Source organism: Varroa jacobsoni, unplaced genomic scaffold (assembly GCF_002532875.2).
Source record: "Varroa jacobsoni isolate VJ856 unplaced genomic scaffold, vjacob_1.0 scaffold_1180, whole genome shotgun sequence".
NCBI lineage: Eukaryota > Metazoa > Arthropoda > Arachnida > Mesostigmata > Varroidae > Varroa > Varroa jacobsoni.
Window position 1 is genome coordinate 66,235 of NW_019214082.1, and position 23,586 is coordinate 89,820.

At 37.1% G+C, this 23,586-nt stretch overlaps 2 protein-coding genes across 7 annotated transcripts in view; both read left to right on the forward strand.

Moving 5' to 3' along the window:
- LOC111267404 (EF-hand calcium-binding domain-containing protein 4B) overlaps positions 1-12,708 on the forward strand; it is a 36,794-nt gene extending 24,086 nt beyond the window's left edge. For 5 of the 6 annotated variants that reach the window (XM_086971312.1, XM_022845637.2, XM_086971314.1 and 2 more), the window contains 8 exons: positions 2,376-2,492; positions 3,117-3,246; positions 4,898-5,108; positions 5,410-5,525; positions 6,515-6,595; positions 7,821-7,925; positions 11,414-11,490; positions 12,020-12,708. In XM_086971312.1, the coding sequence (XP_086827438.1) occupies positions 2,376-2,492; positions 3,117-3,246; positions 4,898-5,108; positions 5,410-5,525; positions 6,515-6,595; positions 7,821-7,925; positions 11,414-11,490; positions 12,020-12,104 (922 nt within the window). In that variant the 3' untranslated portion in view covers positions 12,105-12,708. Of the gene's footprint in view, positions 1-2,375; positions 2,493-3,116; positions 3,247-4,897; positions 5,109-5,409; positions 5,526-6,514; positions 6,596-7,820; positions 7,926-8,265; positions 8,875-11,413; positions 11,491-12,019 lie in introns of those variants that run through there. The other variant, XM_022845638.1, reaches the window with a different exon arrangement.
- Positions 12,709-21,063: 8,355 nt separating this feature from the next.
- The window catches only part of LOC111267410 (alkylglycerol monooxygenase), a 6,462-nt gene continuing 3,939 nt past the window's right edge, over positions 21,064-23,586 (forward strand). Inside the window, exons 1-2 of the mRNA XM_022845648.2 lie at positions 21,064-21,669; positions 23,211-23,371. Of these exons, the coding sequence (XP_022701383.1) occupies positions 21,353-21,669; positions 23,211-23,371 (478 nt within the window). The 5' untranslated portion in view covers positions 21,064-21,352. The remainder of the gene's footprint in view (positions 21,670-23,210; positions 23,372-23,586) is intronic.

Below are 23,586 nucleotides of genomic sequence, written 5' to 3' on the forward strand. Positions count from 1 at the left end.
AAGCTTACCCTTTGAATCAGTCTATATCTGGCTACCGTATAAAGATGTAAGACCTGAAAAGCTTGATATATATTTTCAAACGTTTTACATTAAATGACCTCGATATTTTTTTTCACAAGGAACATAAGTGATTTACGTGTATAATATATTTAACATGCTTAAAAGTTTGCTTAGAATAATTGTTTTGCTTTTATATATAAGTGCGACCTCTAAATTTGTTTAGGACTTTTTCTAACTATCTCCATCTAGAACTCTATCTATATAATAACAGATATTTCACCAAATTTTTTTACGCATACTAAAAGTCTCATTTCCGATGGCCACATTCGTTGATTTTGCTTACCATTCACCGCAGTCACAGCTTAAAATTAAAATTAGGTCTTAAACATTCACAGGCTTGTTTCAAATATTCGCCTATGTAATTTTTCGTACGTTCTCTTAATCGTACAAATGTATGAGTCGGATCGAGTTATCACATGAAGTTTGCTGGATTTTCACTAAATAACACTACATATACAGTAGTCCAATAAATTCAGACTAAGGCTATTCGGCCTTCATAGGCACTCATTCTAAAACATGCCTGTAATCTCAGGTAGCCAACCTTGCATTAGTCAGCTTGTGTGAGCCGACGCACAATCTTGTTCTAGGACGTATAGTCTTGCTTCCTGTACTACAACTATTCACTGTTCCACAACAGGTCACGAGCAGGCAAATATGTTTCTTTAATGAGGCGTTCGCCTCTGCTCCTAAGACATAAACTTAGAACACGAAATTTGCTTCTATCTTCTTTGGGTCGTAAACAGTGACGTGTTTATAGATTTATTGTACAAAGAACTGGCCCCAGTCTGCTACGAGAAATAACGAATAAACGCATGCCCGTTACGACGAATAAGTTACCAAAAATTGTCCCAATTTAGGCGCTGTATGCATATAATATATCTCTATTCCCTCTACTTCACCCAGACTGCTTGTCGAATCGTTCGTACGGATATCAGCGACACAGTTCCAGACAAGTTGGCTAATTTATTACTGTTCAATTCCTATAGATTTGAAATTTGTTTAGGTCGTCTTGGTCTTAAATTGGTCGTAAGACCAATTTAAGTTACGTCAAGAAGATGGTTGCTACCACATCAGAGTTACGTATCGTAATGCGACTGTTAATGTGCGAACAAAAAAACTATATTATGCGAATGGCCGGAAGTGCCGAACTTCCGGCCAGAGGTATCCAGAACAAAACAGAGGGCAGCTGGAAGAGCTGAAAAAGGTGAATTGTATTGCTCATTAAAATGATTGTACTTTTTTTCTTCTCAGAAGCGGTGGTCTAAATATGCTTTTAGTCTGACGGTGCCAGGCTAAAATACGAGCTACGAGTCGAATGCAATAAATGGACAAGTTGTTATTGATCGTAAAATTCTGTTTAAAAGTCAGCTACAAAGAAGGTATCAATAAGAAATTGCTAACAGTAACCAGAGGGATTATTTAAATATCGGGAATCGATCACTGAGCATAAGCAACTGATCAACTCTTTGAAACACGGTAAACCTCAACGCTGAGTCTGTCCGGTGAAATAAGTGGAACCACCTCGGTTTTAATGCTTATTCCAATGCTGTGCCCATTGAGAACAATAACTTTGCTCGCTAATAGAAGAGATGATAGATAAATTTCATTGACCTTTACCTAGGTCTTTGCTGGCCAAGCGCAATTATGCCAAAGCTGTTGTGATCCGCGTACACAAGAAGTTTCTCTTGATTAGCTTGCTCAGTACCCCTTCAACAGTGAATTGCGGAACCAGATTGTCTGCTTTGCGTGTGCTGCGGATGGCTTTCGATATAGTGCACCCTCTAAGCTGACGCGATTTATGTTGATGCGGACCTGCTGGGCGTTGTCTTTCTTATCGCTGATTGATTTAACTTTTGTATTCATATGCTTTTAACAGTGATTTCGTTAGTCAAGTGTCGTTGTTATTATATTTGCTTAAATAGTATATCCAACACACCAGCCATCTAGTATAACGCAAGTAATGCGCTGCTTAGCTATGCACTAGGAGACACACTGTAACAGAACGAAATCAGTGTAATAAAGAGCGTGCGATCCAAAGCTGACTAGAATGTGCTCATTGTAGCAGACGCCGTTGCTTACACTAAAACCAGCTCTAAAGTAAAGCACCTATGTCATATTTTGTTTAGTCTTCTATAATTTAGTATATGAACGCTTATACTGTGCGCTTGCGTCATATAGTTTTTCATTTAATATTATTACAAACATCATAGTACAGCACCTCTTCTAAATTGCAACAAACATTTAGACTGCAGTCTACTTTGCCATCAAATGCCCGAACAGTATTTTTTATCGTTAAGGCAGAAATGACTTTGCAGTGGCAGTGGTCGGAAAAGTCCGACGAGCTTCCATTCGGCGGGCACGGATGCAGACGCAGAAGTCCAAGAAGTTTCCTTGGATATTTCATCTTTCCTTCTCAATGGAAAAGACTCGAGGTAACATTCTATTCGCAGAACTATAGATAATTCTTTACTATGTTCATGCAGTTTTTTTTTTACAAATATTATCGTTAAACACGAGCCCTATGTATCTTGTTCGAGAAATTTTCAACTGGTTGATCTAGAACGACGATACTGGCCAGCAAACAAAAAAGAGACATCATTTGACGCTCTTCACAGACAGGTCGCTTGGGTCTTGAGTTGAACGGACGAGACATATAACTTGCAGTTTTGCCCTTAATTGGCTCATAATTACTAGGAGAAAATCAAACTTGAAGTTTTGAGCTATAGTTTCCTGGATGATATCAATGATAATAACAATGGCAGAGCTGATTTCAGCTTCTTTTATGGCAAGTAAGAAGAATATGATCGGGTGTCAGAAAGTACTATCAGACAAGACAGGTAAATTTTACCCCCTTGACGTCTTTGTTATGCAGACAAACGTTCGCCTACTGCTGCCACTTTCCAAATTCGACTAAAGGGCGAAAAAAATCCGTTTATGCGTCCAACCGATATCCTCCAGAGACTGAACCTATTTTTTCATATTTTTTTTTTATTTACTAATCAACAGATAATCGATACACTATTGCAATATCTACAAAACTAAATGCGTTTGCACAGATCTAGCGGCCGGAGCAGTTTAACGGGTTCCCCAACCCTTGTTCAAAAAACCGTCAATTACGAAACAGAACGAGAGAATGTCACGGACCATTGCTTTGGACTATATTCAGAAAGCAACGTCGACGAAAAGGTACGCCAAGACACGCCGACTTGATACACGCTTGTTAGCTAATGAACGTTTTTGCTTTCACATGCGGATCTCAGTTAATATTGTACTATTGGGTGGTACCTAGCATACCTTGTGTCAATACTGTGTGTTGTTTTTACTGTTCCTAGCGTGTGCAAATATTATTCAATAAGATTATTGTATCTATTTACTTTTTACCGGTTTGTTTTTGCACGAAAAGTCTGACTATTAGGATTTCGAGCACGGAAAAAGGCTTGGTTAATGTCGTGGCTACTGCAGCAGTTGGCATTCTTAAAAGCCTAATTAACATTTTGTACGGCGACATATATTAAAATGTTGACAATTCGCGTGTTAAACAATAGTCCTTGACTTGAAAATTTTAATGTTTGCATTTTGACTATTATGCCACTTGTACTAAAGCGTTGTACCCTAGTGACCGGTAAATTTCGATACTACGCTGATGTTGGGAAAACAATGGCTATTTGATCTTAGGTATCGAACTTGTTTATCTTACTTGCTTATTTGCTATCGCCAACAAAGAAATTATTACCATTCGCAGATTTCCCATTTTTTTTTAGAACAGGTCGACCGTCTCGTGGTATTTTGGCGTCATACCTATTTTACTTGTCGATTCTTTATTAAGTCCGGGTGCATTTTTGTATAAAAACTTTCACTTAGATCTTGAGGAAAAAAAATGGTAAATTCACGACGGACTATTTTAAAATCAGTATGATCAGTTTTAGCAATGTGATATTCTAGATTTCAACCAAGAAATAAGCATTCGTTCCACTCAAACCGTCTAAAGTAAATATGTTCACCCGGTTCAAGGAGAAAATGCGTAGACAGTTAATCAACAAAGTAGATCTATTGGCGATTTAATTAAATTGTAGTAGAAATCTTGTCTTCCAAATATGACTCATAGAGTTGATTGACACGTGTCACGTTTTGCTATAGATAATAGAACAGGTAAACCAAGCCTAGCTTCAAAATTCCTTGTAAATGAATGGATAATTATTTCGCTTCTGTACATTTAAACCATACCTGTTCCGAAAAACTAACCTAAAATTTCCTACCGAGAGAATAATAATCTGTGAGACAGGATAAGTCCCATCTTAAAAGACTAAGCAGCAGCCTTGCAACCCCTGATTGATTCCGAAATATCGTCACGGTGCATGAAATAATAACCTACTGCGCCGAGGCAGCTATATGCGCTCCCGATTGTTTGAATTGAGCTATTTCGTATATTTTTTTTCCCTGTGTTGCGTCGTGAACTAAGCATTTGCGAAGCAGTCGGGGCCTATCACGTGTGCATGATACATTCTATCTCTACTAGGTGCTGTGGGCCGTCCACGAGACCACGTCACCAACTTATGTGGCACAGCCTATTGTTGTAACCTTATTCTTGTTATGGCCGCCGAATTGGCGGCCAAATGGCCCAATGTGCTTACACAGAAGAATAACTATTTTATATATACGTATCGTAATTAGCTGCGGAGATTCGAGCTACATTAGGATATACTTTTGAGCATCTTATTTTAGAAAATTACCTTAAGCGAGAAGCGCTCAGCTCTAAAAAAAGAAGGAATATTCAGGCGGTCAGAAAAATCCTGCGCGTTGCATAGAATGATGCCATTATTAGCAGTGACAATTTCAGGCAATGGACACACACAGTAGTTCATTAAATCAAGCTGCGCGTGTTCAGGAGCCTTCAACAACAGCTTCTAATTCACGGTTGCGACGTACTCTAGTGCATCCAGAACGCCTGTTCAAAGTTGTCATTGTAGGAGACTCCGCTGTCGGAAAATCTTCTTTGATCAACCGTTTTTGCCGAGGTCACTTTGTATCATCCTTTAATGCTACAATAGGTATGCTTGAATTTTGTGAAATTTTCCTTTGGCAAATTTATTACCCGTACCAGGCTATTGAACATTCTGAACCATTGAACTTCTAGGACAGCCTCTACATACCGACGAAACAACGCGTGTTATCTCACACGCAGCTGACGACGAGCCCATTCGACAAAATGAAATAATGTATTATATATCTTGGCCTTCTACTTACGTATTTTGTCATTTCTATATATTGTTATTACGATTGCAGAGTCAGGTTAAGATGTAGATAGTTATCGTTTTACAAATTAGCTGATTTAGATAATCGTGTTCCCAGGGGTTGATTTCCAGGTGAAATCGGTAATTGTAGAAGGACGTTCTGTGGCATTGCAGTTGTGGGACACCGCAGGGCAAGAAAAATTTCGTGCAATAACCCAACAGTATTTTCGCAAGGTCAGAATAGAACCAATATTCCAATGACTACAAATAGCCTGCAAAACAAACAATGCAACACAGCTTAATAAGCATCCATAATATAATGTAACATGTAACTTTCTTTATAGCCGAAAACTGTGTGGTATTTTGGTGTCTTTAAAAGGGCACATACAGGTTGAGAATATATATTAATACGTTCTGAAGTAAGGAATTGTAATAGCGGGACACTCTCTTATCGGTAAGACGATTTATTGATTAGCGAATATTTTTTTTCGCTTTTTTTGTCGTTTCATAAGTGTTTAACACATAATTTTATAATATGCTGCTAGCAATATTTGGCGCAATAACGTCACAATCTGCGAAAAAAGTTTCGTACAGCTCCAAAACATTTTTGGAGCGGAAGGCGAAAGAGTACGTACCATTACACCTATAAAGGATATATATATATATATGTTGTTCCTTTAAAAGGTTTTTCTTTGCTATTTATCATAATGTGTAGCAAAGAGAACTCTTTTAAAGGAACAATGAACTTAAGAACGCTACTGGATACAACTTTATCGTCTATACGAAAAATAATCTATAATTCAAAAAGCAAGCCTTACAGGCCGCAAAGGACCTATCTGTTGTGCTAGAAACTCACGCATAGGCCTTAATTTTGAACTTTTTACTATAGCGCAGCGAAAGGCCAGTATGATCACCAAAAGCAATTAGGGTGCTATTTGATTAGATCGTTATACGTACTTTGCGCGGATAGCTTCTATTGCGGTGCGTTTACACTTTTCGAGAACCCCAACTTTTATCACTGAAGCAGTGTAACCATTTAAGGCGACGAACAAGATGTGCATTAAACAACAAAGATTATCAGTCATACGACACCGCTCTATTCCATACCTTTAACAGCGGGATAAATAAGCTACCATCTAAATGGTCATGGTTAATGTAGTATTAGCTCCCTATTGAAGAAGCTCCTCACTTGCCAACTCATTCACTCCCTTTACAACCTTTAGGCTGACGGTGTTATTATTGTGTACGATGTTACATCTGAGGAGTCGTTTAAAAATGTACGCGCGTGGATCAGCACCTTGCAGGTAGGTCAGCGAACAAAATATATTATCAAGTATAATGCATAAAGCAAAGTATCCGATCAAGTCTTGGATAGTGGTTAGTTGCTATTATGCCTAATCAAGATAATCGAATGTTTACCTGTAGCCGTATTGCGAGACATTTTATATAATAAGCTACATATTACTTAACTGTAAATAAACATTTGAAGGTTTGAGCATTTTCCTCGACTAGAAGGTTTGATTAACAAATGCTGATCGTTCGATTACAATTACTGTTGTAGCTATTCTAGTACTCTGCTCTATGATGGTGTAAAAACAAAAACAATTACCGAGCTCGGTGGTTTACGACCATTAATAATTACTAGCGTGATTTGTGGATGCTTTGTCATTGAGAATCTATTACCCTCTACAGAAGTTCCCTGGTCATGAATCTCATTTGTTAAAGTTTGGTGATCTACACCAAAGACCACATGGGCTTTATTAAGACGATGTAGAATAGGTTTGGTCGCAGCTTTTGTGGTATGGTTGAGGTTGAGCTAATTAATCTATTCAGCTCATATGTGAAATGCGCTTTCATCTAAATCACAGTAAGTGTCAAAGCTTTACTAGCATTCAAGAAAATGCACTTCGCAGCGGACAGACGATTACGGTCCAAGAAGTGGACGGAAAGCCTAAATACTACATTTTTAATCAGGATCGTCCAAGAGCCCCGTAAATAAATCACTAACAGTGATTGGCTTGAACAGTTGATAATAAGTATTTGGTTATAAAAGGCCAGGTAGTTCCAGCTGATGAAACAGATGCTTTTTTGTCATTTTCCAGGTGCAGTTGTTATTTAGGTATGTTAGACTGTCGTTGACACAATCACCCACAGCAGCTAGATCATATAATATCATGCCATTTTGTGCGGTTCCTCCGTGATATTCAATAGATTATAGTGTTCCATTCGAAACTGAACAACCCGTTATAGTCAAGGTGAAGGCTGTGGCAAGCTTGTAACTAATTATATAGCATGATTTTTCAAGCCACAAAATACCATGGTAAACATGCCGCTTGTTTATCAAAATATGACCAACGCATTGTTGGGCTAGGGTGCTTTCTAAACAGAATACGTCAGCCTAATGGATAATAGTACCCGCTTCAATTTGACTCGATCTATGACGTTCTTTCAGCAACGGTTTATTATATGACCCAAAGCGTGCGCAGTTCACTTTTTAACCTACAGATATTTTTGACGATTGTTTGTTAGGATGGAACTACGGATAAAGTGACCGTAATGATAGTGGGAAACAAGGCGGATATGGATACTGCCCTTCGTATGGTGTCCTTTTCAACGGGACAAAAGCTTGCTCATGTAAGTAGACACATAGCACACACATTCTTAATCGAGTAAATATTAAATTTTGTTACCTCCGAGGTTATTGGGATCTTCATTTCATCTAAGTGCGATCCGCTGCCGATGCTTTGCATATTAGTATGTCCCGAAAATTGGTGGTATATAAAGAAAAAATGCTTGATGCATAATCCAACTATTTATAACCAATTTTAAAGCAGTCCATGTTGGATATAATGTGCACTTATTTCCACCCTCTAGGGTATTTATGAAATATGACTTTAAACCTGCTATGGGAGTAGACACTTTGACTTGTTGTTCAAATCTGATTAGAGCTTGTCGAATCTTGTCGTGCTTTAAGTTTTTACAGCTTCACGGATATAATAGACGTAGTAAATAAAATAAGGAGGTCGAAGGTTGTTGAAACAAGACTGCGATGGGAAAATTTGACAAGGAATCTACACTAGCTCTTCACCGTTACGGTCGTAGTAATGACTCAACGTGGTGGTCCAGAAAGTTCCTAGCGACAAAGGGCAATACTACATTGATTTAAAATACGTTTACTGATTTACTTAATAAGCATTTCTATTATTTTTACAAAAAGTGCCATTAAATCAACAATATTTATAAACAAGGGAACCATAATAATCTATAGCAATTTATGACTGTAACCAAATATACTGATTCCAGTGATACATCCATCTTATGAACCGTTCTGGAAACGCATCAAGGCAAGATATTTTTTGCCGATTCTTTTGGCACTCATACAGTTGTTTCTATCTATCCAAAAAATATTAATAAGTCACTCCATATTGTCCCAGTAAAATAAATGCTATCCCATTCCGGCACAAGACAAATAATGATGACGTAGTAAAGAGCACAACAGTATTTCTGTGTCGACAAAATATTGTCTTCTTGTATTTTTACATATCCGTTATTATTCAAAATAAATTTGATGCGACAATGAAAATGCAGTGGTTAATTCTGTCCAAATTTGAGGGTAGGCCACGGGGGAGCCGCGGTTTCGACCCAGAGAGGTCTAATAGAAGTGGCCTGATTGGTTTAAGGCCAAATCTTCGTTTTAATGAAGAGAAAGAACCATCATTGTAGGAAGCGCAGAACTGGTCACAACGATCAGCCGAGCGATCGGGTCTAGGTAAATATAAAGTGAAGCCCGGTTTATATTAAATGTTTCTTAAAGAGCACGAAAACTTGATGCAAAAAGATCTATAAAAAGCCTGCGTTTTGAGTTCAAACCTAACTGTCGGAGAGCCTTTAGTATTCATAACTGCGGCAATGACTTCCTTGAAAAGTTTTTAAGTTGACGTGTTATTGCTTCGGCTCAATTTGGTCATCGATAAGTACGCGCGTTACCGCCAATGTCAGAATAAAATGAATTATGCTCTGATATGTCAAGAAGAATTTAATTTGTAGTTGTTGTGAAACTAAAAGTAGAGTGCTCCAAAGCACATGTTTCAGTTTAACCGCTGTCGGATCTGTATTTTGGCTCTTTACCCATGTAAACATTAATAGTCTTTTGCATTGCTTAGCTTATAAACTTACCTCTCAGTTCATCTACATCTTTTTAAGTTTCAACAATGTGTCAGGATCTCGTCCTTATCATAATTATGTCCCGTTTTTTACCCTAATTTAATCCCAAAAGCAAGACGCTACGTAGGGGATGTATTGAGTGCATGAGTCCTTGACCGTTGTTAAGCGTTATTATTGAGAACGGTGCATTCTTTTTAAGAAGACACCTTTTACGAAGAGCCCTACGACTCGGATAGCTTGTAACGGCATCTATGGCATTGATAATACCACTTATATATGGAAATCCGTATCCTCCGTTAGAAAAAACGGAAACGTTTCCGGTCTGTTTGATGAACCCGTTTAATGTACTTGCACCCAGGCATATGTTGACATTTCGAAGTGTAAGTACCCCTCTCAAAACCGAACCATTTCATTTGAACAATTTCCTACAAATGAAATAGACGTACGTACACAATTGGAAACGCAAGATAGATACCCAGCAAGAAAACGATAAAAGAAAGTTCCTGAGAGACCCCTCGCAAGTTAATGTGTGATACTGAATATTTCCCTTAGAGGTTATGCTGTGAACTTAGTGCAATTAGAATAGTACAAACATGATATATAGTAAATGACTTCATCGCCACCAAATTAACGGTGTGATCGAGAATATGAAGAGAAAATTTAACTCAAAATAACTTCCAATCAAAAGCCTATAGAATCAAAGACCAAGTTAGATAACGCTGTCTATCGAAACAGAGTCTTTAGACACACCAACCAAAACTATACTGGACTTTTTGTCAAAATGTCCCATCTCACCCATTATCTAGGCCTAATTTTCTCCGTAAGATTGCCGTCTGCGTTGTTCCCTTTGATTCTACTTAATGTCAAATTATTCGGTTCTTTATATAGCAAAATAGGTCGTCAAAAATTTTTTATACAGGTGCATAGATCAACAAACCGAAAGCGTGGACAGAGCTTCATGGAGAACTAGTGTAATACCATGCCAAAAAATAAGGTGAAGACGACTGGAAACGTTTTTAAGTGAAATGCTGTGCTTTGTCAAAAATATGTAAAAACATTAGTACATATTTGTACGTTTATCTAACTATCTGGTATCAGTATTATCCATAGCAGTTATCGAGTGTATGCCTTTATTCTGCAGTGTTTTTTATTGTATATTGTTATAAGCCATTAATATCGTCATTGGTATTGGTAATAGCGTTGTAACTTCAACATTTTTAGTTCCGTTGTAATATTGTAGGGTGACTTCTAACGCAACAATACATTTACAGTTTTTATAATTGAATTTTTATCCTGCAGGAGATAATGTTGCATTAACGTATTTCCAGCTAAGCCTTTTGCACTAATATTTTCTTGAAAAACTGTTTTGTGCCACTGGTCTCCCTTAGAATGATAGAACCATCTTCCATGATTTCGCAAGCTTCGATATCCTTATCATTAACATCTTTTCAAAAAAAAAACAAACAAAAGTGTATGTGGCTGAAAGTATATTGAAATCGACTTTTAAGTAAAAACTAAGCTTTAGGTATATTTAGGTATTTTTTATTATTTTTTTTACGTTTCTCCTAACATATTTTTTCATAGCTACAAATATGGGCGATTATTTTCATTTATCTACATATACACAAGCCTATTATTAGCTGCCCATATGTCTATGCTCATACCGTTAAGTAATGCCTTTCCGCTTTTTCTGTTTTAAGCTTTTTCTTCTGCAAAATCACAAAATTTTAATATGCCACGTTACTTTCAAGCCTACACAATTAGGAACAATAATAAAAGACGGGTCTTCATTATTAAAGAGTAATAGGAACTGTCATAATTATTTGCACACTTCTAATTCAAGAATTCATTATATCAGCAAAGCACACATTGTTTATCAATCACCGTTACATTCGAAGCATGCTTTATTGTTACCTTTATGCCGTAACCATAATTGTTTCTCACTCCTTTATGACCAGGAATATGAAGCCATCTTTCACGAGATTAGCGCAAGAACCGGACAAGGAATCGAATCAGCTATGGAGCATCTAGCCAGGTCATTTTACCACTATATACAAATTTTCCCTCATTTAATCAATTACTAGGGTATGGGGGGCAATTCAACCGTGCTGACCTACCGAACCAAAGAAAAGTGTCTAATAGAAATATCCAATTTCTAGTTGGCATTCATAACAAATGACGTGCTTTTGTAGTAGTTTATCCTAAACAATTGCTTCGGTAATTTTAGAAATTAACGTTACTTTTTTTAACGTACAAGCATTATCCCGAAAAGCTGCGAGCGGGTTGAATAGTCCCATCGATCGAACTAACAACAATATGAATATGGCAAATCCTTACATATACCACGCTTCACTTGATGAAGTTCATACAAAACTAGATCGTAGATCCCTTTTACATCAAGTAAGTCAAACCTTATGGAAAAACTTATGAAAGAAAATGACAATCAACTATAGATTATCGCACGTACAAACGCAAGAACTTTAGACAACGGTAAATCATCATCGCGTACACTAATGTGTACACTTATCTTTTTACGAAATTGACTATGCATATTTCACCGACAGCCTTCTTCGCGTTAAAGAGGACGAGGAGATTGAAAAAGCCGTAAATCTCCAAAGCGACCTGGCTTCAGATAAACGCTGCTGTTAAATGGATGTAAGCCAAGCCAACGATACAATTAAAATCCAGCACATGTTTCCCTCAACTTTTCGGCTTATGGCAGTTAGGTATTGGGGACCCTAAATTAATCAACACTATGGCTATGAAGGCTTCTAGTAATTACAGTAAATATAAAGAGCAGAAATTCAACATTTAGAAAAGCATCAAAGCATGAGTTTAAAGATGTGTTTGGTTTGCGTGTGCTGAACCACGCGACGTCGACAGTCCGTAACAGGATCAACATACAGAGGACTGAACAGCTATACTGCTTTATCGGAAATATCAAATTTGATTGTTTATCATGTAGTTCTTTAGGAAACGTTTTGATTAGTTTTTAAATTTTCCAAAATCATTTTTCATTGTTTAGGAGCTAAAGAAAAAAGTGACGGTGGAGGTCGCTACAGGTACCGTTTAATTTTGAAACCAGGTGTAGGGATCATAAAAAGCATGCTAATATACAATATTTAGAGAGTGTGAAGTTTATGCAATATTGAAACATATTTTTTGCTGGTGGCAATTAATGGTGTAATGACAAACTTACGATCAAAGTGACTAAAATATACGCGCTGAAAGTTATGTTTCAGCTTAAAATGTGCTCACGCTCTTATTAGTTGTTGTTTTGGTATCGTCGCGGTCGTGTACGTGACAATATAAGGGAAGTCAAGTTGCTTAGGAGTAATTTTTGTCCAATAAAAACAGACGAGGATTTTTATTAGAAGGTTACTTACAACAAGCTTAGTATTTTACAAGGGTAGTGTGAAGGAATTTATTTTTCCTAATCGACCCTCGGTTCATGATGGTACTGAGCTTTTTTGCGATTTAAGCTCTGTAAGAGGTATTTAGTCTGTAAATAGTTCTATATCATAATATTTTAGGATTCCATCAAAATTCCTAGGCGCCAATATTTGACTTCTATTTTTAGTAGCACTAGCGGACTTGTTACCTTTTGGAGTTTTGCAAACTAATTCTATTTAACGTTTTGTTTGTTCTCAGCCTTGAAATACAACTTTACATATCTACTTTCGCGGGTCAAAAATAAGTCTCTCGTTTCTTACAGGATCCACATCATGTGCTACATCTTAAATATTTGACACTAAATTTCCAGTTGCTCCACCCTACAACATATAGAACCAGATATTTTCAAAGGACTGCGATTTAAGGAAGCTATTTAATCGTTCAAATAAGGGGAGGAGCTAAGGAAGTAGCTAAGGAGGCAGCTAGTCCTGCAGTAGGGAAAGATAAGCATTCGAAGGGAACCTACATACCTAATTCTGGATAGTTTAATTTTTGAGGCTCACTCAGAACTGGCTTGAAATTTTGATTCTCTTCGCTTGTCTCTAAATATGAGTTTGTCAAAATCTGCTAGAAAAGAAGCACCAGTGACAAGTGTACCGAATCTCAAGGGGCATTGTGTAATTGCCTTCAGTTCGGCCACCCCATGTGGGATTTTTTGAGGTCTCCGCATCAAGTGAAACAAACACTGCTGAACTAATAAATAACCATGATGCAGTTTATTATATCAAGGTTTGACGATAACTCTAATTCTCTGTCTTAGCCGCAAAAATAAAAGAGATTTAGGCAGTTGATTTTTTTAAATTAGACAGAACGACCATGAAATAACTTGAGCACTTTAGATGCCGTTGAGGCTTAGAAAACAAAAACAGGTTGAATCCATATATATATATGCAGATCGTTTATTGTTCCTTTAATTGCAATCGTACCTTGAGTATAACTTCAGGGAAAATTACGAAACTAAATTAAAATGTCGAATGACCTCCAAACTTCAGCAAAAGTATTTCTGAATCTCGCATCAAACACTGATTTTCTGTTACTACATAATTTAGAACTGAGGTAACTCCCCTTGATGCAATGCTATATCCAGCCGGTCAAACACAATGTTGGCGTGAAGGCGCTTTTTAATTTGGCCCAGCGGAACGTTCGTTCGATGTTTTTTTCTATCTATCTCTGTCTCACAGGAAAGAACACCTAGTTCTCCGATATGGGACATCCGTTCTTATCTTAATTGCAGAATTTGATGCTGTTAACCTTCCCACATTCCAATTGAGTTTATCAGTGCTGTACGGCGCCCTACAAAAAAAGCGTTTCGTAGCACCTACACTTCCATTTGCGTAATCCAAAGCATGCACTATTATATGTATGTGTTCTTATTAACCATCTAAATAAAATTGAAGCGATTAATCATTGTTTTTTTACTTCTAAGGCTTTTCGTGTGTTAATTAGTATCGACTTCAGCCTACGTTGATATCGATGAAAAGGCCTAACTGTAATTTTCTACTCACTATATATTCAATCTTCTCCTTGTGCGCTGCATGCACCATGCTTATCGGTGCTAGAAAATAAAGGAAGTCGTTGCAAGCATTGGTTAGGTATAAAAACAGGTCGGCAATCATCTCTTAGTGATCGTTCCAAAAAGAAGAAATGTAAAAGAAACGCTTTAGAAAGAATGATACTGCAATCTATTTAACTTATATTAATTAAAAAGTTAATGCAAGTTAATTCGATTTGCATCGCAACATTTGTTTAATAAATATACTGCACATGTTCCAGTAAGAATAATTTTACCGTATTACTTATGTTTATATCAATATACGATTGTGAGTCGAAGACAACGAATTATCGAACACAATATTGATTTGTTAGTTTTGATAGATCTGCGATACTCTACTTAGATGTGTGGGCAAGATTTTGTCGCATTTTCACTGCAGAGGAATACTTACTTACTTACTTACTTATTTATTATACGAAGGAGTGTGCGTTTGTTTTAGGCTAGAATGATTTTCGTTCAAAATCATTTAATAAAGATCGCTTACATGTTTTTCCTTGTAAAGGTAGTGCCAAATGCTCGAGTGAGACTTGAATGTACTTAGGAACACTAGCGGTTAAGTGAGCCGTCGGCCAAGACAACATATGAAACTTTTTCGTTATAAGAAATCTGTGTGTCCTAACCTAGTTTTAGTTTTTGTATGTCAAAAGCTAATAACAACTCTCTCCCCTGCCCATCTCCTTTCTATAAATCACACAGTATCTTTTCTTAAGTTCTCATCGAAAAAATTGCTATAATCGATGATTGTGTGGGATCTGTAACAAAAGAGCGAAGTAAAGCGACATTTGCCAGCTATAACCGCCATACTACCAACGGTACGCGTACCCTCCTGACGCGTTCATGCTGAGTCAACAAATAGGACATGGACAGAAAATTATACCGCACCTGTATGAACTCTGTTGTTGAAAGAAACAGGTTCTTATATTTTGGGAGTGTTTGGGAACGGCTTCTTATCTTTGTTGCAAAATAGATACGTTCAACTATAAGATATTGCCAATGCTTGATATTCGATCCTATCACATACTGTGACAACGTACAATAAAAAAAAAAAGTATGAAATCAATAAAAGCCAGGATTTAGCTAGTCAGAATGACAATTAAATAAACCTATAATATTATTACAGCAAGCGAACCCTTAAGATAGTACTAGGCTAACTGTTCTTAAACGAGACCGAATTTGCTACCTTAAGTAACTCGCCTGCTTAATATGAGATATTCAATTTCGAGCGTATATATATGTATATATGTATATATTGTATAATAGAATAAAGCTGTTGCTAAACACTTTTTGAAATCAGTTGGGAGAGAATATTTGAAATAAACGTCTAACACATATACGGTTGATATATATATATATATACACCGTTTCAAAAGATGTGATAATTGGCTGACAAAAAAGCGTACATTTACTTGCATTTGAAGTTCTTAGGAGATCTCTAATTATGACTAACCTGGCAAATTTGTGAATTAAAACGCTTTTTCCTAAAACCAGCTAGTAAACGTACGTCCGGGTTATATATCTAGCTTGAAGTCTTGCAGGTGGACTGCTGCTTAGTTATGCGTTAAAAAAATATTTTGCTGGTGGTTTGGAAAACGTGTAAACGGGGAGTCTATCTGTGCTCCTATACGATACTGCCAATCCAAAGTAAATCCACGAAATATTGAATAAAAGTCGTAAATTTATTTAAGACGCTTCATAATTGTGTGCTCTACCTGTGGTGCTTATGAACGACTGCTGTTAGCAGAATACTGATGAGTTCCTATGTTAAAAACGTATACCATTTCAAGTAGCCATTAACTAGTTTAGAGGCTTATCATTTAAAATTATCTTTTGTTTATTATTGTTCAAAAGGAACTGTCTGCTTTTTTTAAGTTATACTATGATAGTTGACTAAACCTGCGTATGACTACTTGAATAGATTTTCTGAAATAGCGTAACATCCACTATGATAAACAACTTGTAATTTCGATTTGTACGTGCACCGAGGATGAACTACTTTGCTTTGTTACATATAATAATAATAATGACAATTAAGCCGTAATTTTATCAGCTCGAGAAGGTCCTGTATTGTCATCAGTGGCTATACTATGTACCGTCGATTGCTGCGACACTTATAGATGAGAGTTTCCTTAGATAAAAAAGAATCATAGTCTAAATATATCTTATAATATGGAAACCACTTGATTATTTTATGCCCTGACAAAGCTGACACTGTCACGAAGCTGGAAGTTTCTCTTTGCAGAAGCCAGCGTTTAAAGCTACAGACATTCTCAGGCTCTACAAACAAAATATAACGTTACAGGTTTAGCGCAAAGTTAATCAAGCGTGTCGCCAGACCCAAGGTAAAATCATGAAGGATACAATTTTCATTCAAGTTATTCAGATGTAGTTTTTGAGAATCATAATACAAGCTAATCTTTCTTGTGGTGAAACCTTTTAAATTCATTCGTCATTACTTACAATGCACTTTAGCACCATCAAATGAGCATCCTTCGTTGATATTATGGCAACTTCTCCAGTTCCTAAGGCAGCGTCGGAAAGTTCGGTGTTTCAGCTTTACGACAGTTTATATAAATCGTAATATCTGTATAGGAAGCGCAGTTGAAAGTATACCAAGCTAATCAATACGTTTCAAACATGCGTTTAACGGCACTACTATACTAATTAAATACCCGTTCAAAATAAATTTCATAGTTGTACTACAAGTTGACCTAAAACATTGAAACTTCCAATTTCAACCTGAAACGCATAAAAATTTCAAGTTAGCGACTTTCCATACCAACCATGGAAGGGCTTTTAGGGGACGAGAAACATTCTAGTTCGTTCTTTTTGTTCGCGTCTTAAACAAACACAATAGGGATTTGTTATTGCTAAACTCAACGTTCCAACTGAACTTTGTAAATGACTGAGTCTGCCTTGTGTATCCTCTCTCCTGGCTGGGCGTATTTCCAGGACTACAAGACCTAAAGACGCGTCAGTTTAATTAATACAGCCCAGTAATAGACATCGCAGTGTTCGATCGCCGAATAGTATCCCCAAAAAAATGAAAACGTCCTTTCCTTTTACGTATGTAAAACAATTCCATTAGATAAAACATAACTTTTACCGGAGTATATCGCACATTTGATATAATCGCGCTGAGCTTCAACGCAAAGACTGTTTACAGACATATTTTAGAGTCAAAATCATCACTTTCATCTATACTTCGCATATGAATGGATGCGAACATACCCCTGCGTGGCCTGTTTTCCTTTCAGTATCTTAGAACTCATTATTAAAATTGCATAGATGTCTCAACAACGGCGCTAAGTGCAAGGAATAGTCATGAAAGAACAAAGGTAACAAGTAGATTCGTGTTGTTACATTTAGATCATAAATTAAAATGCACTAATTTGTGATAAATACATTTTTGGCTAAAACGAAATACACTATCTGTACATGTACTGGGCGGTTTGGCCTAGTGTTTTCGTATTAAAATTTCTGGGCACGCTTACCAGTCATCATCTCTTAGCCACAACTTTCCTAGAGCCATATGAGTGTAGTGGTCGGTCCTCTAATGCTTTCCGGGCATAGTCGAATGAGGACGGAATACTCTCTTACAAAACACATGCTTCACATATAGTGCTGTTATGTGTAAAATAGAATTTCGACTTCGGCTTGCGAAGAAAACCAAAACATTGTTGCAATAGTAAGGTTAAATTCAATCAGCAATCTATTACGGTCTGCCACAATACGATGCTGTTGTGGCTGTGCATAATTCTAGTCTTAATATGTATGTAACGCTTTTCTTTGAATTTGTCTAGCCTGTTTTCCTGCTTCTGACAGGCGATGCCTGATACAGGACTAATACATGAAAAGAGTTTACTTGAGCTTAATCAATAATAAGCAGTGTCAAACAACAATTGACCTCGCCATTATAAACACATCTGGGATGAGAAAATTAAGGTGTGCCTTTGACCAGCAGCACATTTCCTGCGATTCGACTATTTTTTTTTTCAACTTACATAACACAACAGGCATGATGAATGTACACCTAATATTGATAGCATTAAAGGACGCACTCATCGTTGCGGTAGGTATTTCATTGATAACTGCTTATGTTTAGCTTATGTAATACTAAACACTTCTGGCTGTGCAGAGAATTGGCCTTAAAAGGGGGCTAGTAACATTGTTACCTATTAGCAATTGGGTGGCGTTTTTATTTTAATTGTGTCATATTAATCTCTCGTTGGAAGGGTTTACCCAGGTGTTAACGCTGTCGTATCGCTAATGTCAAACAAAGTTTTGCTTTTTTGTCATTATGCAACTAAATAAGTGCTTCAAGTTCTACGCCTAGTAGAGAATTACCGTTGTACCAAACGGCAGGTTTCTGTGCTTCTTAATGTGTGGAAACGTTGGTACTGCACCACCGCGAAGACGGCATTACACGGCCACTTGTCAAGTACTGTTATTTTCAACTTACAAGCAAAACAAATAGAAGTGTATCACATGAGACATTGTTGACACGCTTTCAGTTTCTCTCGTAGACGGTACGATTTACATGGGAAACAACGTAAGAGCATAACTGGTTGGTGATCTGAAGGCGATAGTGCACTTAGATTCTTTTTGTCATTACCGTTTTCAGCGTTTTGACATGAGCTAGTTTTGTTCAATGGAAAGGGGTCCGAGCTCTATCTGATTCGATAGACCCCCTAATTTTAAGCAAAATTAATGACTATGCTTCTTTGAGAGCGATTCAAAGTTTTTTTAGTGCCTTTTTCGATGATCACTACTGCTATATGTATTCCCCTTAGGACATTTTATTCAAGAACCTTTTACATGCTTATTAAGCTCGTCGCCGTCTGAAGTCTTCCTCGTTAGGATTCTTATACATTAACATGTTTTGACTATTGTTCGCGTCCCTGCAACTACTGTGATCCGAAATCCTAGGTAGGAACTGTCACAGCATGATTGCTTGGAACGTGATTGGTCGCGTTTCCTAAAAAAAAAAAAATTCAAAAACGAAACAATTAATCCAAGTACACAGTTATTCAAAAATAAAACTGTCCCACATTAGCGAACAATTATTACAGCCACTTCAATAATGAACATATATGTTCGGTTTTCGCACCCTTATGCAACTGGACGTTCATACCACTTTTAACGTTATTTGTATAAATACTGAAAAATAAGTTCCAAGTCTTAGCTTACGCAAGTTGCGGTACATCTTAATATCAATTCATATTTGTACGATTTAAGAAAAAAACGTAATTAGAAGAATATTTTTCTAATTACGTTTTTTAATTTACCTCTTTGATACTCGCTTTGAAATGTTTGATGGCATTGTTTTATATGCTCTAATAACTATACATTACAAAAACTCTTTGATTATTATAGATTCGAGTTAAAGAACTTAAATCCTCTTATTACAAAATATAGACAAATGCGATTGTGTGAGTATTTAGTTATTGGTAAATTTCGCATACACAACTCCGTCAAGAACGTTTTCCAGGTAAAGAATATACATTACAGAGCGCACGCTTGTTACATTATAGTACATTCAGAAGTAGATGTGTCCTGTGGTTATACAGGGCGATACATTATCCATAGCCAGGTGATTTTAGCGCAGAAGGTTTATATCGTCCGGTACTATCGCTTATATTTAAGGTTTTTTACCTCGACGATAACGGTCTGTGGCCTGCTCGGAAAACACGCGTAGGAGTCATAGTATCATACACTCAAGAAACATTAATATCGTACAAGATCGTATTGCTCGAAGTGAATGGTCGCATTATTATCTAGTCCGATAGATGTTGTTAATGTACAAGGTACAAGCAACTTCAAAAACCCGCCCCAGCATATAGTTTGGCTGCTAACGAACTAACCAGAACTAGATTTTTCAATATTTATATTGTCAACTAGCTGTTAGGCAACTAGTGCTAAATGCACCGTCAGTCGATCTGTACTGGGTCTTTTTCAGCAGCCCGTATTGAGATCGATGCAGGCCCTCTTCAGTTGAAAGCTGCAAGCTTGTTCGTGTTCGCCAACCTTTTATAGCAAATTTCCCAAGGTGTGTTGCTAAGTTATCGCTATTTGCTAAAAAAAATTAAAATACGCATAATAAGCATACAAGAAAACCTTACATCCCCTAAAATTGCACTAAAATTTGTACTTGGTTTACCTGTGTGTGGGTAAAATTTTCGCGTCTACAAGCATTATACAAACATTACTATTGATTCAAAAAATAGATTATTAAAAGAAAAGTAGAATCTATGTCTACTGCATGGATGAAGTACTGACGGCACAATGTTATAGGAAGAAAAAAAAATTATGTTTCTCTTGTCTTTCCGCCGCTCATTAAGCTAAGCAATACGAACACGCCAATTTCCAGTAGACTCAACACCAATTCACACGTCTTTTAGCCTTTACAGCAGGACTAGTGATGGAGTAGCGTCTTCAGGAAAGTATCGCCGTAAACGACATAAGTCAAGACGTGAGTTGACATTATCGCTTTGGCTCATTTACAACAATTTGCCGGTTCTGGTCATGTAAGAATGCCAGCCGTCTTAAATCCGAACACAAGCGCTACTTGATTGCTTGAAGGAAGTAAACTAAACCAAGTGCTGAGGGAAGGGACTTGAATAAGGAACATCTGCCCGGTTGGTGAGGGCTACGAATCCTACTATGCGAACTTGCTAACTCTTCAAGTCTGGCTACTGGCCTCTGAGATGCGGAAGATTTGTGAATGTACACGAAAGATACAGATGAGCCGCATGAACTTCTCACAAGATAATCAGTTTGCAAAAAATTAAAAAATACCCTTCAACGACCGCGACTTTGTGTGTGTTGACTATTCAAAGTTCAAATTTTGTGACTTTTAGGCCTTAAGTTAGTGTAAATCACGCAAAGTTCACCTATGGAGCTACTTAACGCCTCATGGCAGCAGCTATCCAAGAGGGCTAACTGTACCGAGCCGAAGATTTGTCGTTTCGAAAATACTTTTAATAATTTCGGATTGCACTCGCGGTTTTTATTACTAGCAGTGCATCCTGCAGAAGTACTGACAGAAGAGAACACCTCTTGGCTAAAAGATCTTGCTAACGAGGCAAGCCCTTCTTTCATCGTTTTTGGACTCCTCGAGATCTTTTTAGTTAAAGTGCTTCAAGGTCGATGGCCACAATTGGGAGAATATCTCCCAAATATGTATAACGGGGTTGCCCTGCAAACCATACGGTGAGTTACATGCTTGCTACTAGCCGAATTAAGCCATACTCTTACATTATAATTTTCAACATTGGTCGTTTGCTTCTTTAAATAAATGAACATATATTGTAGATAATTTCACCGAACTCATCCTGTGTAATTTTTAGGAAGATAACGCACGTATCTTACTTCGGCTCAATAACTATCAGTAATATTAGTCTACAGTGAAACAAAGGAGCGCCATTCATATTATATGACTGCTTTAACATCACAGAAAAGATACGTGAACAGGGAGTTACATCCCGGCATTGATGGCTACCGAATATTTCCTAAAGAATATCTCTTACCATTCTGTGAAGATGACGTTTCAAAGCTTGCGTTGTGTGTTGAATGCCATTTAAGGGCGAGATCCGACAAACCCGGTAAAGCGCTTTCAATCATTTTTAGTAGTGCAGTGTTATAAAAATCATGTTTACTTTCATACGATTAATTCAAAACTCCGTATATTTGGGCAGAGGCAGAGAAGCGTAGTTGTGCAGGCTTTCGATAGCGTAAAACTACTTACTAATTTAGTTATATTTATGCATTTTGTAACTTACGGTGCAGCATCTATGACATCAACTCGCACCGAGTGATAATTATATTGTCCGACACCGTTGTCGGTCACAATTACGTTTTTGCTTTTAAAATACACAAGAGGTTTGTTTGTTAATGGCTTAGCCGCCATCCGCAAATAGCTGACAAAGCCCCAATCACGCGCTTTTAATTAAAGTACCAAAATTAATAAGCAATCTATGAGAAAAAGTGTGCGAAGAGACTTAGCTTACGTTGTCGTGTACCCCTTATATCTCGGTTGAATACTCTTTAGAAAGTATTTTATCTCAACCTCACAAATCTTTCACTTGTTGTATGACCTACTAATAGTTTCGTAACAACCTTTCTAGCCTTTCCATCTTTAGCCAGAGTAAAAAAAGCGTGAAAGTTACAATAAAAAATAGTGCAATCGGCTGAGGTGCCCAATATGGTCACCTTTATGTACACTTATTATTCGAACAAGCAAAAAGATATTCTTGACAAAAGAAGGTATCACTGCTACTTATTTCTTGATATGTGTGAAATGGATTTGTTATTGAAGCAGGATCTACCTCTCTCCAGAGTGAACCGTACTCACTAACTATCATTCATAAATAAATGTTCCGAACAGTATTTGTATTCGACCAAGTAGTTCTCATTAGACGTCCTACAATGAAGTGCCTAAACTTCCACAATCGATGTGTTAAAACCTTCGTGATTCTAAAAGCTGTTATCGATCTAGCGTATGTTCTCCCGAATCAATGAAAAACAATAATACATTTCTCAAGCAACCATGGAGCACGATGACTTTACGTATATAGCGTTAGGATCTTTTTAAAAATAACTGATGTTTAAAACCGACTAGTCTATCCTCTTATACATTTTGTTCGTTCATGTGAATTTGTTGGTCCTGCTTACAAATTTATGATGTACGTAAACAAAGTTAGTAATAATTACTGAAGTAAGTGACAAAATCGACTCCTTTTATAAATTTGCAGCTTTGCGTTTCATACGGCGGAGTTCTACTTTTACAAATGGGTATATGACCAGTGGCATTGGACGTATGCGGATACCATCGATTGGAAAAGTTGGCCTGCTTGGATCACTCTAACCATCGTTCTCGATTTTTGTTATTACATTTTCCATCGTTGTGCTCACGGTACGATATATATATATATATATATATATATATATATATATATATATATATATATATGCTCAGAAAAGAAGCTGTATCTATCGACGTAAACAGCTTCGTATTTGCGCGAACGTTACCATCTGTATCTACTCATTGAACGGCATAACACGAAACGTTATTTCTCTTTAGTAGTGAAGCTTCGCAGGAACGCCACTCGGCGGACTGGAACAATTTTG